Source organism: Argopecten irradians, chromosome 14, assembly GCF_041381155.1.
Source record: "Argopecten irradians isolate NY chromosome 14, Ai_NY, whole genome shotgun sequence".
In the NCBI taxonomy this organism is placed as follows: domain Eukaryota; kingdom Metazoa; phylum Mollusca; class Bivalvia; order Pectinida; family Pectinidae; genus Argopecten; species Argopecten irradians.
In genome coordinates this window covers 26,032,791-26,050,647 of record NC_091147.1, presented here as the reverse complement: position 1 = coordinate 26,050,647, position 17,857 = coordinate 26,032,791, and the positions used below count along the sequence as shown (strand labels likewise).

Here is a 17,857-nt window from a genome sequence, read left to right as displayed (position 1 = left end):
ATATCTAAGTTGTGGTATGGATACATTTTTAGAATAATCATTCGAAAATTGCAACAAGTCTATTCAATCAGATGATTATACAGGAATGTGTATTTCAATTTGTTGATTAACATTAAGTAGTTACACTTGTTAGAGATTTGTATTTCAATATTACCAGAAGTAAAATTGTATCGTTTGGTAGATTATGGTATCTATAATTGCGATTTACATTATTTAGATTTATTATTCTATAGAAATCTTGATATTTAATGTTACTTTATTAAATCTCGCCTTTTCATGCTTTAAGTCTTTAAGAACTTAGTGGTGCTATCTACATAAGCATTGTGTTTATGTTTAATTTTGAAACTTTTTTTCTGTATTGTAAGATCTCGTTCATTCAGACGCTTTGAATTTCCTGAAATAGATATTCATCTATAGATGTGCAAAGCGTCGATGCATGCTTTGTTGAACATTTTCGAAATGTCGAGAAGCTAAAGTTTCAATCTAATTCAAAATCATATTCGGATAGGCTTAATTCCGGAAAGTCCATTTTGAATAAACGAGATTTTACGTCAAAGTGTAATGTATGTAACTGCATTGATATTTGTATAGAAAGTTTTCATCTAATTCAAAATCATGTTCGGATCGGCTAAATTCCAGAAAGTGCATTTTGAATAAACGAGATTTTACGTCAAAGTGTAATGTATGCAACTGCATTGATATTTGTATAGATTTTATGTTAAAATTGTTTTGGATATTTCAGTTTGGATATTTCTTGTTTCTTTCTTTTAATGCTGAATATTGTATATTGTTCTTGATATATAAGCAATAATGATGTTGGGGTATAACATGAATATACCGGTTACTCTAAATTAAAAAAAAATGAAATGAAAATTGAAGTAATATCAAGAGTCAAGAAAAGAAATGGCTAAACTTTTGAAAAACAAATGCTAGAAGCGGAAAGTATTCTTAAATGCAAACTGTAGGAACCTTTTCTTACGACCAGTCCTTTCAACATCCACATTTGCATTTATCTATATTATTTAGTGTAAGTTACAGCAGGTTGATACATGTATATATGAATTTGTTTAATATGCTTGCATAGTGTATCGTATACGATTATTATTATTATTATTATTATTACATTGTATTTTACATCGATCTCCTCGCTGGAATCGTTACTTGTGATTAATTATGTAAATGAATTACTTCTTTTGGTAATTATCATAAAATATCTTATTTCATCGATCATGTTATTGAAAACATTAATTGTGTATGGCTATGTATTACTTCTTTCGGTTAGTCTATTTCAACAATCTTATCGCTGAAAACGTTACTTATATAAACGTATGCTTTCTTTAGATTCCATAAAGTAATGCGCCAATCAGACCACGCTGAAATACTCTATCACTAAACCATTAAATGTATATATATGTGTACATATTTAAAACTACTTGTGTACAAGCGTGCTATTTTAGAAAGTTCCCTATATATACCAGCGTGTATTGTATGTAATTCTAAAACGTAAAGCTGTATATTTCGCCTTCTAGTGGTACCATATGTCAAAAAGCATGGTGCTAGTTGTATTGATTTATGTAGATCTGTGCTACATGATTTTGATTTTTGATTTTCCTTTTTCATTGTTAAATGTTTCAAGAATGGAATTAGTCTCAGAAACGATTAAGAAAAATATATTCGTACACTTATGCGAATATTTACACGTGATTTGAATGTTTTCCAGACAACTTTACGTGGTATGTATAAACATCATGATATTGGTACACAGTCGGAAAACTTTTAACATAACGAGTTCTGTGAAAATACGTGTATCTAAAAGAGTCGTTACATTGAATGTGAAATAATTTTTATTATTGTTTGTTATAACAATATCTTAATACATTTTTTCTTGCCTTTTGTTTCTTTTTTCGTATCATATATATAATGTATATCTAAATCTGTATCATTTATATACCGCCTTCAGTTGTATTAGTCCATGTACATTTCTAGTACTTTTAATTTATAAGTACAATGTACGTTATAATTAGTCATTGCCCAGTTCGGGGTATCCCCCTTTGTAAAGTCGGCATTTTATTATATTTTAAGTTTAGAATGATTTATATATATATACAAAACCAAAAAACGCTGTGATACATTTGATTAGCAGATATACATGTTCTTTTCCTTGTTAATAAAGGTTTAGATAACTTAGAATTTTTTCACCGTTTTGTTTTCTTTCAAGCCATGGACACAATATAAACGTACATTTTACAATTGTGCTTTGTCAAATTTATTCGTTCTTGTTATTACACATAATTCTTATTTCCCAACTACAGAAGGCTACGAATAGTAACCAGAACAATAAATTATAGATATGCTTTAAATTGTGTTTTACATCATGTTTTGCCCTTAATATCCTTTAACAATTGAGTCCATTGTAATTGAAGAACAGATATGCACTAGGTTTTATCAAATCCTTAAGGTCAAGGGAAATATTGCAAGACTGGTCTTCTGAACGAAAAAAAATACATTTTGACAAAAAGAAGCAGGAAAACTATCCCTGTCAAACAACGCATTTGAAAATGGATTTTGCCTTGTCTTGATTATAAATACGAATTTGGTTATTTGCAGGCCATATATGACGGTCTGTGGTTCGCTGGGAGACTAGGAGAGACATAAATTTCATTGTCTTTGCTTCTGTTGATTTGTTGAAATAAGTTTTGATTCGCCCTCTTTATATGTTGTACAGGGGAAATAACTCAACTTAATTATATAAAAGAAATTTTGTTTAATTCTGATATATATCTTAAGCAGTTTATACAATTGTAGTTCATTTGTCGTTAAAAATAATTGAAATCTAACTTTTATCCAGTGGCCATCAATTCCAAAAACAAACACAAAAATATCAGTTACAGCTAGTACATTGTAAGTGTAGGTTCCATTCAGTAGGCCTGCAGACCCAAATATCAGGTTTATTGCTTTGTGAGATGTGTTTTAGTGCAGCAAAACTTCTGATGTCAGAAATGGTTGGGCGACCTTCATTTCATAGAGTGCTGAGTTGTAAGTGTTAGAGAACCAAAATCTTATATCAGGAATAATTTTCACCATGGGACGCGTCGTCAAAATGATATTTACAAATTCCATTCAACATACATGTATGCCACAATGCTTTCTTGCTTTGAAATATTACTCCTCGTAGAAATCAATCAATCATGTTACATTTCATGAAATGAATTCCTAAGCATATTTCAAATCGACATAAGATCGCTATTGATTTAGTTTAAGTTTGTACGTGTTTAACGATCCAGTATATGAGGCTGTGACATAGTGGGACGGATGCCGATCATACATACATGTACACACAGAAAAAAAAAATAAGAAAAATATGAGAGCAGATGAAAATTGAAAAGCTAGGGTAAAAAAGACATTATGATACATTATATTCTTCTTGAACAGAAAACAAAAGAATTCTACCTCACAAAAGCTCCCGAAAGTTTCCCACATACGACCAATAAATGGTGTTCGTTCTTATATAAATTGTATATCTGATTTGGACATCTAACGTTATAACGTTAGATTACGTATCGTTAATGTATATACGTAAGTGTGATAAAGTTTGCATTTCTGGTTAGCTTATGAAGTTATTAAATTTTATCAAAGTTAGTTGTTGAATTTTACTGTTTCAAATAGTCACATTTTAGTACATTTAAATATGCTAAAAAAACCTTCGCCAATCGAAATTTGATAGCCTCACCACCGGTAGGTTGTTGGCACACAAAATGTATCCGTATCTCGGTCTGTATTTAGTAGGACAGAGTAACTTCCGGTTATACTTCCTGCCGCCAAGTTCGAAGATGAAAACTTACCAACACACTTTGCAGCCATCAAAAACGAATAATTTACAATGACGACAGTTGATAGTGAATCTCTTATACTCAAACCTTTCGACAAACTGCCTTTACTTCATACTGCAACGATTTTGGTAAGCAAAAAGTCTACTGATTTGTCATTGTTCATGTCAAATCTAATGAAATTTTCCAGTTTATTCTGGTGATCGTGATGTCATGAAGCGATGCGCTTGCGTGCAATTTTGTGACGTATGCTTTAATGACCATATGCCAGTGGTTCCTTTTCAGCTTATACGATTGTGCATGTAAATTGTTTTGCGAATAGTGATTCACTGACTGAGGGAAAGATGAAGATATCCTGAAGTCACTAAGAGTTATCTCCCTTCCCATGTAAAGAGAGGTCATCAAGGATTTTAAATGAGAAGGATTTGTCACTCTCTCTAGATCTTTAAACTACTAAACACCACGCGAAACGCCTATGAACCGAGAATAAAAAAATAAGAAACACCAATGTAAAGCTTGATAAATTTCACATTGTCTAATCCTTGTTTTAAGGACGGAAGATTTAGAAGAAATGTCATAAATTTTCATTAAAAAATATGTCATGAAATGACGGCCTGTTTCAGAAAGTAAGATGGTTATTAGCTCACCTGGCCCGAAGGGCCGTTGAGCTTATGTCATGGCGCGGCGTCCATTGTCTGTTGTCCGGTGTCCGTCCGTCAACATTTTCTTTAAATCGCTACTTGTCCAGTTGTCCTAGAGTTCTGCATGAATTGTAACCAAATTTGGCCACAAACATCCACGAGGGAAGGGGAACAGAACTTGTATAAATTTTGGCTCTGACCCCCCCCCCCCCCCCCCCCGGGGGCAGGATGGGCGGGGCCCAATAGGGGAAATAGAGGTAAATCCTATAAATCGCTAGTTGCCCAATAGGGGAAATAGAGGTTATGATTAGGTCCAGATTTCTTAATTTATTGCGGTTTTGATGATTTCAGTTGGTTGGATCTGAAGGTGTAGGAAAACATGATCTAGCGAAGAGTATTGTTGGAATAGATACAGATGTTTCCTACCAAGTGTAAGTACATGTACATTGAAACAAATATAGTCCTGATGACAGTGGCCACGTGGACCTACTCCGTAAAATCATTAATGTGCATGAGAGGTCACTGGTCAGTCTGGTTTTATTGGACGTAAATTATTTTGCTAAGTTAGACACGATGTATTTTTTCAAAAATGTCACGTCAAGTAAAAGTACATGTACATTGAAACAAATATAGTCCTGATGACTGTGGCCACGTGGACCTACTCCGTAAAATCATTAATGTACATGAGAGGTCACTGGTCAGTCTGGTTTTATTGGACGTAAATTATTTTGCAGGAGTTAGACACAATGTAATGTTTCAAAAGTGTCACATTGTGTTATACATCTAACATTAGAAGCAGGGCATCCAATTGACTCTTGAATTTTGACAGTTTCAGAAGTCAAATAACTATTTCTCAGAAATCTGAAGAGTCAGAAAAAATGACAAAAGGGCATGTGCTTCAAATTCAAGAGTCAATATATAATATGATTTTTGAGAGCCAAAAACATGCTCTCAAGGGTCTACTGGAAGCTCTGAGAAGTAGTGTGGACCCACACGTATAGTTAAAAAGTAATTACTAGCAGGCACAAGTATACCGGAGTAAAGATTAATTAAGTAATCTGATAATTTGTCCATGGCTAGCTAGCTACTACATAGTGATATAAATAAGCTTTGAAATTACATGGATCTAAGGTTATAAAACATTGAACCTGAGCAGTTTTTTTTCATTCCAGTCGTACAACTGTTAGTCTACCTCTACCATCTTTGAAGGATACATCTCGGCCACGTATTGATTTTGTTTGTTTTATCATCGACCTCACCAATAAGGAAAGGTAAAACATTATCTGTACCGTATTTAACCCAATAAGTACCAAGTGGGTTAAAATAAATTGAAAAAAAAAAGATAAAAAGGTGTTTAAAAACACAAAATTATTTCAAACATATACAGTTTTGATAGTTTTGGTCTTATGGCTGGTTTTTGAAAAAGGCTCATTGGGCCGAATATGGTACAACATGCATGTATAATGTATATAACATGGTTTGCGCTGGGTGTTCCTGCGCAGCTGTTCCATAAATGGGGTGTTCTCAGATTAAATAGGGTCCCCTAATATTGTAAATAGAATGTATGCCATCCTCACATGACAAATAAGTGGCTTATCCATTTTAAGCTTTTTAAAAACAAGAGGCCCATGGGCCTTAACGGTCACCTGAGTTAGAATATATAATGAAACAAATAATAAAACAAATGAAAGACATAAAAACACTATATGCTCTATTGCTGGGCCTTGAAGTTGGTCAGTGATTTATAAATTTGACCTTTTTAGACTATGAAGAGTATTTGCTTCCATCAAACCTGTGAACTTAGAGGTATTTTTTGAAATTTTAATCAATTTGACCCTGTTTGGTCCTGCCCCTCTGGTCCCCCAGGGGGTCATCGAGGACAGATATGGATGTTAAAATGCTATATCTTAGGCTAATAATTCTAATCAAGTTTGACTAATTTCCTACGAAAATTGCAGGGCAAATAATGTTCACAAATATGTTTTTCCTATATAAACTAAAGAAAACTTGACCCCTCCCCAGGGGGTAACGTAAGACCCCAAGGTCATATAATTCACAGTTTTTATAAAACACCTGAAGACCTTTCCATCTATAATTATTTGATTCTACTATATCCAGAATTTTAGAAGATTTTTGAAGTTTTAGCCTATTTGACCCTTTTTAGCCCCGCCCCTCTACCCCCAGGGGGTCGGCCAGAACCAATGTGGATATGATATTAAAATGCTATCTCAGGCTAATAATTCTAACCAAGTTTGACTCATTTCCTATGAAAATTCAGCAAAAAAACGCTCATTAATGTGTTTTTTCCTATATAAACTACAGTAAACTTGACCCCCTCCCCAAGGGGAAACAGGAGATCCCAGGGTCATATAATTCACAATTTTTGTAAAGGACCTTAAGACCTTTCTATTTATGAAAAGTATTTGATTCTACCATTTCCAGAATTTCAGAAGAAGATTTATGAAGTTTTAGCCTATTTGACCCCTTTTGACCCCGCCCCTAAGGCCCCTGGGGGTCAGTCATAGAAAATTTGTTAATAGGATTAAATGGCCATCTCATACTGATAAGTCTGACAACATTTGACTCATTTCCTATTACAAATGACCAAATAATGCGCAAAAATGTGTTTTCTCAATATAAAGTATAGTAAACTTAACCCCCTCCCCAGGGGGAAACTAGAGACCCCAGGGTCATATAATTCACAGGTTTTGTAAAGGACCTTAAGACCTTTCTATCTATGAAGAGTATTTGATCCTACCACATCTGTGAGTAGAGAAGAAGATTTTTGAAATTTTACTCAATTTTACCTCTTTTTGGCCCCTCCCACAGCCCCCTGGGGGGTGGGGACCATATAATTCACAAATTTGATTGGCCTTATGCCTTAGAAGGTTTGTGCAAAATTTCATTGAAATTGCTTCAGCAGTTTTGGAGAAGAAGTCGAAAATGTAAATTGTTTACGGACATACGACGCACGACGGACGACGGACGACGGACGACGCACGACGACGGACAAAAGGCGATCAGAATAGGTCACTTGAGACTTCGTCTAAGCTTTTTAAAAAAAAAATCCACTTTTTTTATCCGAAAGTCCATTCAAAATATACCAGTGACCAAAATAGAATACCAAAATAGACAGTGACTATTTATTTCTCTGATTTGTCATCTGGAGTAGAGATAATCAACTAATGACATACCATAATTAGGATGACAGCTGGAAACATATTACATATTAAGACCCTCGTTTTGAAAATTAGATTAATTTACATTATAATTTATATTGATTAAATTGTATAGAAGTTGTTGATAAGTACTAGTATCAACGGTAAACTGATAACTTTTGTAACTCTATAAAGTTATCAATCTTGTTTTACATTCTCATCTTAATTAGATTAATTAAGATGATAATTTATTTTGATTAATTTTATAGAAGGTGTTAAGTGGTAAACTTATAACTTTTGCAACTGTACAAAGTTATAATTGATTTACATTCTTATTTAGAAAAATTAAAATCTGTTTCGGAAAGGTAGTGGGCCTAACCCAAGCAATAATTATTGATTACTAGTCAGAAGTCAATAGGTTGTAAGATTACTTTAATTATCAATAAGAATTCCATGAACAAATATTCAAAAACATATCCAATTTTGTAGTATATAAGCATGAGTATTTAAATCTCATCATTTTTTATCTCAGATTCATACTTGGTGACATGTACTATACATGTAGTTTACACATAGGACTATTTATACAGACAACAACTGTTTAAAGTTTTTGAAGTGCAGGATATATAAGTTTGATTTTAGCTATAATATCCAGATAATTTGTCATTAATAATTACCTCTGAATTTAATGGGTTTCACATTGTATGTATGGTGTTATTTCAGTTTCAGCAATGTTGAAAAATCATTAAGATACATAGATGGCCGATACTTTCTGGGAAGAGCTTGTTTTGTGGCGCTTAAAGGTAGTTGTATACAATAATAACACAGCTTTTAGCATCAACATTTATAATTCAAATTTTGAAATAGAGAGATTCTGAAATCAAATGAGACACCCCTCTGTATTCATCGTATTGTAAATTTGTCTACACTATTTTGAGACCATTTCTATACACAAACTCAGTGGATATGATATATACATTTATTTGATTAGGCAAATGAGTATTTATCATAACTCAGATTGATCTATCTAAAACTTCAATAATTTCACCATACATCAGAAACGACACTAATCTGCATGGTTGTTTACTTTTATCAATTGATGATTTTACGTAGATGTCTTTTGCATATTTATGATAGTTTTTTACAGATGTTCAGAATCCATCAAAAAAAATAATTTTAATTTGAATTAAACTATTTTCATTTTGCAGTGAAGAAGCATGTTTCCCGCTGTGTACCTCTAGAGATACTGAACAGTCTGGCAGATAGATGGGGAGTCACCATTCTGTACGGCGGATTGGAGGTGTGTGTTCCAAATATCCTGATGAACTCATTCACCCCTAAATACATATTTAGACTCTTCTAAATCAAAGACTTGACCAGTCCATTATACAATTTCAGGGGTGAATGAGTTAAAACACATATCTTAACATAGATGATCTGACAACATTTCATCAGGAGTCATGTTTAAATAACCTTTACTTCAGTTCAAATGTGTGTCAACTGGTTTTTAGGTCACCTGAGACGAAGTCTCAAGTAACCTATTCTAATCGCCTTTTGTCCGTCGTCGTGCGTCTCGTCGTCGTGCGTCATCCGTCGTATGTCCGTAAACAATTTACATTTTCGCCTTCTTCTCCAAAACCTCTGAAGCAATTTCAATGAAATTTTGCACAAACCTTCTAAGGCATAAGGCCAATCAAAATTGTGAATTATATGGTCCCCACCCCCCAGGGGGCTGTGGGAGGGGCCAAAAGGTGTAAAATTGAGTAAAATTTCAAAAATCTTCTTCTCTACTCACAGATGTGGTAGAATCAAATACTCTTCATAGATAGAAAGGTCTTAAGGTCCTTTACAAAAATTGTGAATTATATGACCCTGGGGTCTCTAGTTTCCCCCTGGGGAGGGGGTTAAGTTTACTATAGTTTATATAGGGAAAACACATTTATGCGCATTATTTGGTCATTTGTAATAGGAAATGAGTCAAATGTTGTCAGAATTATCAGTATGAGATGGCCATTAAATCCTATTAACAAAGTTTCTATGACTGACCCCCAGGGGCCTTAGGGGCGGGGTCAAAAGGGGTCAAATAGGCTAAAACTTCAAAAATCTTCTTCTGAAATTCTGGAAATGGTAGAATCAAATACTTTTCATAAATAGAAAGGTCTTAAGGTCCTTTACAAAAATTGTGAATTAAATGACCCTGGGGTCTCACCCTGGGGAGGGGTCAGTTTACGTTTCCCCGAGTCAAACTTGGTTAGGCCTGACATTTTATAGGTCCAGGCCGACCCCTGGGGCTGAGGGGCGGGCCAAAAAAGGTCAAATAGGCTAAAACTTTGTTTATAATCAAAAACACTTTATAGTGAAAAGGTCTTAAAGTTGTTATGAATATATGACCCTGGGGTGTCCTGTTTCCCCTTGGGGAGGGGGTCAAGTTTACTATTGTTTATATAGGAAAAACACATTAATGAGCATTTTTTGCTCAATTTTCATAGGAAATGAGTCAAACTTGGTTAGAATTATAAGCCTGAGATAGCATTTTAATATCATATCCACATTGGTCCTGGCCGACCCCCTGGGGGCAGAGGGGCGGGGCAAAAAAAGGATCAAATAGGCTAAAACTTCAAAAATCTTCTAAAATTCTGGATATAGTAGAATCAAATGATTATAGATGGAAAGGTCTTAAGGTGTTTTATAAAAATTGTGAATTATATGACCTGGGGGTCTTACGTTACCCCCTGGGGAGGGGTCAAGTTTACTTTAGTTTATATAGGAAAAACATATTTGTGAACATTATTTGCCCAATTTTCGTAGGAAATTAGTCAAACTTGATTAGAATTATAAGCCTAAGATATAGCATTTTAACATCCATATCCGTCATCGATGACCCCCTGGGGGACCACAGGGGCAGGACCAAGCAGGGTCAAAATGATTAAAATTTCAAAAAATACCTCTAAGTTCACAGGTTTGATGGAAGCAAATACTCTTCATAGTCTTAAAAGTCAAATTTATAAATCACTGACCAACTTCAAGGCCCAGCATATAGTGTTTATACCAGGTATGTCTTTAATTTGTTTCATTACTTGTTTCATTATATATTCTAACTCAGGTGACCGTTAAGGCCCATGGGCCTCTTGTTCTGTATATGCATATTACAGAGTTACCTGCCCTTTCTGGTTGGTATTAAGTATGACATCATGTTTTGAGAAGCGTAAAGTCATAATTTTTTTGAGAAATTGACATGAATTTCACTCACAAAATAATGCCGCCACAGTGGATACCTTCCTGCAACCAAGGGAGATAACTCTGTAGTATGCCAAGATGTAATGTTAGCTGATAATTACTATGTCACCTTAAATGCATGAAGCTTTGTTGTTCTCAATTGTTGAAATGACTACACTTAAAATGGATTCTTCAAACTCTGTGAACCATTTTGTACCCTTAAAATGTATTTTTACCCACAAAATTTAGTAATTTGATTGGCCATTTAAAAGGCCATAATTAGAACAAGACTCACTAATTGGATGTTGTCAGATCCTCTAGTTTCGAAGTGAGTATAAGGATTTTGATTAGATTGGTGTTCTGAGAGTAACACCTTAGTCAGTTATTGTAATATTGGTAAAGTTAGATAAAATGTGTGTGTGGCGATACTTGTGGCTTCTGTTCAATGTTTTTGGAGGCATTATAGGCTTTAAACTTTGGTTTTGATAAACCCCTAAATGTATTCAAATTGTTTTATAACAAAATAGATATCTTTCAAAAGTTTCTTTTACTGTTTTTAGACAGATGCAGAGAGCATGACATTAGCTCGTCAGATTCTAACCATGACAGAGATTGCAGCAGGATTCAAGAAAAACATCTCGCCAATGTTGATAGAGTCTACAAAAGTTGCCTACAATCTCTTGTGAAGATTTAGAATGGATATTATCTTGAGGCGGTACTGTCGACAGACTGAACTATAATGTGGGTCATTGATGACTGTTTTTATACCTACATGGTACACATGTACAGGGTGTCCCATAAATTATGTTACACTTTCAAAGTTCAATATTTTGTTTAATACAGCATGTAAAGCAAGAGGATTTCATCTCCAAAAAGTCTGTAATCATACAATTCATATTTGGATTAACAAACAGCTTAACAAACAGATTTAAGTAATCTTTCATAGCAACGATTATCACAAAAGACACATTTTTGAAAAATGTGGTAAAAACGCATTATCCTTGACATTTGAGCATTCTTTGATCAGCAGCATTGGAGATTTGTTCTTATTTCATAATGCCTAATTAATGCATTGGACAATATTTTCTTGTGTTGGTGATTACTTTCTATTCTTCTAGTAATACGCACACAGAAAAGATTTGAGTTGTTGAGAACTGGGGCATTACATGACCAAAAACACTGTTTTACAAAGTATAAAACATTTCACAGTGCGTGTATTATGTCCTTTTGACGTGGCAATATCTTAAAAGTGATGATGTCATTAATGACGTCAGTGGTTTTCAGCATAACCAAATTATTAATTAAATTATGCATACAATAAAACATTTGATTGCATGTTTTCATATATTATATTTCATATATTTCAAAATATCTGTTTTGTCGCTCATTTATGTCAAAAGTAATAACGTTTTGAAAGTGTAGCCTGATTTATGGGACACCCTGTATGTGCGCTGCGCCAACATCAGTTAGCATGAACGACAGAGTTATTTCCCTTGTACAGTTGTATTTATAAACTTCTAGTGCATTATATTGATGCATGAGTGAGTATTTTTCATTGTTTAAACTTTGTGCAATATCATTTAAAATCGCATTAAATAAAATTTTATAACACTTTGCAATAGATATATTTTTTTTTAATTGTTTTGACATCCTAACTACATTTATATTACTAACTAATAGTATAATCTTAGGGCACAGACATAGACCAAATATCAAATTAATACTTATTGTAGTGATGGGTCAAAGAAATAAAAAAGAAAATGAAAATTGGATGAGAATTGTACATTAGTTATCAATATAATTGAATAGCATCAACTTGATTGATTTCCAATTCAATTAAAATTGGATTCGGAAATAAAGATTCAGAATGTATAAGAACTGTTGACAGTCTTTACTTAAGTCGCTCTCTCATTGCTACCATCGATGATAAAACCACCTGCAAAGAGCTTTGGTCATGTCAAACTTTACTAAAATATTGGATTACCTTCCTAAGGTTTATAAGCCTAAAGAATGGCCAAAACTATGAATTCCTGTGTCATGATCATAGGTATTCGAGCATCTCCATTTTGAACTATCAGACGAATAAATTGAAAAGTAGATCTGGTAACTTCACAATGGATCATTGCTAAATTTTATTGGGTAGCAGTTACCAGTTAGACTGAATGGCCATAGGTGAGATTTTTATTAAGCAGAAAGCCCCTGTTTTATATGCATAATTTTTTTAAGAATGTTTATGTGCTAAAATTGGTGAATTCAATCTAGAGACTTTTATGCAGGCTTCACATTTACATAAAGAAATTCAACAAAATGTGTTCCAAGATTAATGGTTTAGAGGGTATCCGAATGTGGTATAAGATGAAAAAACTCAATACTACAGAAGCAAAAATTGATAGCTGCGGTACGAGGTAAGATTGCTCAAAAGTTTAATGTAATACCTATGTCGAAATAGGCTCATTTCCGCTATCACGGCAGTTATGTTAAGTTTTAAGCTGTGTTTAAGAAAAAAAATTCTTCTGGAGGGGGCGAAATTTTGGGTTAAAACTCCTAATTTTTACAATTTTTTCAAAAAATAAATTTGGGTATCATATTTTTACAGGCTTACAAAACAACAAAAATCACACATGTCCAAAAATGAAATGTTGTGTGGATTGAAAATATATACAAAAAATGTATACTTTTATATATTGTTATTTAAGGTTAAAAGCTGTGTGTAAATGGTTAAAGCCTGCTCTTTATTTTGCTGAATTTTTCAAATCTACTATACTCTGCTACCTTAGTCAATCAATTTTAGATTATAATCGATAACTGGCCGACCAAAAGCTTATTGTATGGCATTTAACTCATGGAAATTTGATAATGAACAGTTCTATTCTTTGATTTGGAAGAGTCTAAAGGTGTCTTCAGAGGAAAATTATCTACAACATTCACAACAAACTTGATGAAACTGCAATTGTTTTGGTCTGCAGATTTAGATAAGATCTTCTATAAATCTTCAGCGATTCTTTGTATAACTTTCAGATGTATCTATAGGATTTCAATCATTATTTACCATTTTGCAGTAAATTGTCAAACCAAAATACTAGTAACAGAAAGAAAAACCTGAGTTAATCACAACTTAGTCATAGTATGTGACATTTTCATTTGAAATACTGTATAGCAGGTTATTTACAAAGATCAAACTTCTTGTAATTTTAACTAACAGAATATTAAAATAATGGTGGTTTGAAATTTTTACAATCTGGCTATAAAGGTACATATGATTCAACCTTTTCTCAATTTGTGAATCAAATTTGCACTATCATATCAATATTAATTAACCGTTGATACAGTATCTCAAATTCTATCACATAACGGTATGCAAACAAAATTAAACAACTCGGTCTGGATAAAGAAAATCATATTTAATGTAACATTCATCAACAAAAACAATAAAATAAAGAATAATCATAATCCAAATTATCATTAATACTCATAAAAATCATATTCAATATCATCATTCATACTCATAAAAATCATATTCAATATCATCATTCATACTCTTAAAAATCATATTCAATATCAACATTCATACTCTTAAAATCATATTCAATATCAACATTCATACTCTTAAAAATCAAATGCAATAGCAACATCCATGCTCTTAAAATAAAACTGATCAATAATTGTGAAACTGACAAGCACTTTTCATGAATATTCACTTAATTAAATGTTAATATATGCTGATTGCCATAAATAAATAAATAAATGGATATCTTATAAATGTAAATAAGCTGTAGCACAATCTTGTAAATGTATATATGTAAAGAAATCTGGACTAAAATTTTAAAAATTCAGTGAAAATTAAAATTCAATTAGATATTGCATGATCTGTAAATTGTGAAAATTTCGGTGACAGTCTATGAAGCCTACATTTTTCTCTCTATGAAGCCTACATTTTTCTGTCTCTATCCACACATAGGGGCAATAACTCTTCCATGTTTGATCAGTGGAGGCAGGCAAGCCTTGTTAACTGGGAAAGGGCTGGGCAGAAGTTGTTCCCTGGGTCCTGGGACAGAATATCTGATCGGGTGACTGTTCTCCATCACTGGAATGGCACTGGTTGGTCTGTAGTCTTCTCTGTAAAAAAAAAGGTGGAAAATGACACCATGAAAACAAAGTTTTAAACGTTTACTGATTTTATGGAAATTATAAAATATGGCTTATGTATATATTAGCATTTCTATGCATTAAGAAATAATTACATGACCTATAGAGAGTTACTTCACATATATATAAAAAAAAGTCATTGAATTTCAAGAAAATTTGTGACATTTTGGCCTACAAGGCAATGCTTCAAAAGAGACAAATTTAGCATGATGCATATATTATACCTGAAGTAAATGTTAAGCTCTATGTATGTATAAGTTTCTGTATTTTTTTTTCAAATGTTTCTTTTGATAAAACACGTGTAATTTTAAAAGACATGTACCTGTCAGAGAAAAGCTGTGTAAGTATACAGCTGGAGTCGGAGTCTGAAAAAATAAACCAAAAACATTTAGTGAGTATTGCTCTTATTATGGGATGATATTTCATATTATATTTAGGATAATTCAAATCTTCATAATAAATATTATAGAGATAGACTGACACTTTCATTACATGAAAATATTTTGAAATTCATAGAGTTACATCCAAATTTCTGTCTGGACTCCAATATTAAGCCGAAAACTACTTTAATTAATAAACATAGTTTGATTTGGCCATTGGTTAACGAAATGTGGCAAGTTAATGTGGCAAGTTAATTATCATTAATGAATGAAAAACTTACTGTCGCTGTAGACAGGCATATGAACAGCCTTGACTGGGCGTGGCCCCACACGGGCTGTTTTGGGCACAGCATTTCTCTTAGGGTTCACCACTGGAGCCAGTTTGTTTTTGTTAACAGGGAAAGGACTTGGAGCCAAGTTCTCTCTGGGTCCAGGGGATGGGTACCTTATAGGACTGAAAATAGGACCAAAATTATCTTTATGTTTACAAAGTTGAATGATATCTGTCCACAAGGAGTCAAGTCCCTGTGTTTCTGTCTATCAAAACAAAGATGGAACATTCATGTTATCTTTAAAAATGCAATATCAGTTTTCAGATGATATTATTATTAGAATAACAATTAAGGTCTCTTAACAATGCAATATCAATGTTCAGATACCTGCTGATTTCAGTTATTTTTCATTTTGATAATTTGTGTAATTGCAGAAAGAATTATTTTACTTTAGTTTTGAGAGCTTGACATACTTTGGATTGTAAATTGGCTCAGGCAGAGACTGGGGCTTGTATGTTCTAGCTGGAAGTTCAGTAACAGTTGGCATGTCTTTAAAAACCAAAGAAAAACAGAATAAAGCAGGCAAGGAAAAACAACAAAATACATAGCAAGAGAGAAGAATTAGTAAAAAAACAAAACAACGCAATGTCTAAGAAGTGAAATTCATACAAAGTACACGAAGAGAACTACAAAAGTTGTGTGCAAAAATATGAGGAAATCTAAAAAAATAAAAGCATACAATCATGCAAGAAACAACGACATGATACAGAAGGAAAGACACAGTAAAAATAAAATTTAATGTAGAATTTAAGAAGGTAATCTGAGAAGTAGAGAGTTACTAGATTAATAGTGATAAAAATTTAAGAAAATTAAAAAAAAAAATATTTCCTGAACAAATTGAAATTGATGCCTTACCAGAATCATACAGTGATTTGTGTGTAGGCTTGACAGGACATGTCTGTTTAGGTTTTGGTACAGCATTCCTCTTTGGGTTGACTACAGGGGCCAATTTGTTCTTATTGATGGGGAATGGACTTGGAGTCAACTGTTCCCTGGGCCCAGGGGCTGGATACCTGATGGGGCTGGATTAATAAAGATATTACTTTATTTAAAACACTCCTTATAATCAAGAGTATATCTATTTATTGAAATATATACTTTATTTATATATTATTTGTCAATATGTCTGAATATATGGCAAAGGCGTGCACAGCATTGAAATAAAAAATGTCCTAAGACCGGGTTCACCTTGCATTGTCCAGTTTTTGCAGGTTACATTTCACAGAATTCGACAAACAAGTTCATTAACAATAAAGAGAAATACAATGGCTAATGCACTTACTTGGCATTCACCAATTCATTAGAAGAATCTTTTATTTGGTGGTCAATCAGGGTGTTTTTCACCGACACATCGTTGGTTGTATCGAGGTCCTTCAGACACAGAGAAGCTTTTGTCTCGTAAACTTTTACTTTCTGAGCGCGGATTCGTCTGCTCAACTTGTTTGTTTCTGGTTTTGGTCCCTTCGGTGGAGTAGGGACAATATCAAACGTACTGATATCTGTGAAGTCGATCTTCCTACCTGTAAGGATAAATTTTATACAACTGTAATGAAGTCGACATTTTTATGATGCTATTCAGTACAAGGACATGTTTTTAAAACGTATTTACAAACAAACTAAAAGTCCTTTGATAAATTATTTCAATGCTGATGTCCGTTAGAAACTTACTTTCCATTCTGTGTGTACGTAGAGCCTTTTTTATGTTCGAAATTTCCATTTTGCGATGATGATTTGTAGAGAAAATATTCTGACAGCTGGGCTACAAATGTCGTCGTTTCGTAGCTACCGCCGGGAAAACTCACGTGAGCGAACAATAGGCGATACTCGTTTCTGATTGGTCAAAAGTAACGTGACTGAAAGACAGCTCTTGATTGGGTAAGCCATTGTATATTCTAAAATGCAGCGGGGAATATGTATAAAATCCGGATATAATCAGCGTGGCCGTTTTGATCGCCAAACAGTTGCTTGGCTATTTCCCGACGGTGCTGTATGTATATATCAATGAGGTTTCGGAGAAAGTTTAACAGCACTATTCCTGGACTCATTTGGAATAAAAAGTATTGTGTATAACATTGCACGACTTTTGTATAAAACATTAGAATTACATTATAAAAATGGGGAAAAAGAATACTCAAAGCACAGATCCCTGTGCTATAC

The 17,857-nt window shown here is 33.3% G+C and overlaps 2 protein-coding genes across 2 annotated transcripts; one reads left to right on the top strand and one right to left on the bottom strand.

The window, feature by feature from the left end:
• The first annotated feature begins 3,788 nt into the window (after positions 1–3,788).
• On the top strand, positions 3,789–12,537 carry LOC138307710 (centromere protein M-like). Its single transcript, XM_069248552.1, has 6 exons — positions 3,789–3,958; positions 4,820–4,899; positions 5,641–5,739; positions 8,350–8,429; positions 8,835–8,926; positions 11,403–12,537. The coding sequence occupies exons 1-6, from the start codon at positions 3,881–3,883 to the stop codon at positions 11,526–11,528; spliced, it is 555 nt and encodes a 184-aa protein (XP_069104653.1). The 5' UTR covers positions 3,789–3,880; the 3' UTR covers positions 11,529–12,537.
• Positions 12,538–13,548: 1,011 nt separating this feature from the next.
• Positions 13,549–17,538, bottom strand: LOC138307839 (titin-like). Its single transcript, XM_069248742.1, has 7 exons — positions 17,369–17,538; positions 16,983–17,220; positions 16,556–16,722; positions 16,114–16,189; positions 15,650–15,822; positions 15,311–15,353; positions 13,549–14,958 (listed from the first exon to the last, which is right to left on the bottom strand). Exons 1-7 carry the CDS (start codon positions 17,415–17,417, stop codon positions 14,787–14,789), a joined length of 918 nt encoding a protein of 305 aa, XP_069104843.1. The 5' UTR covers positions 17,418–17,538; the 3' UTR covers positions 13,549–14,786.
• Positions 17,539–17,857: the final 319 nt, after the last annotated feature.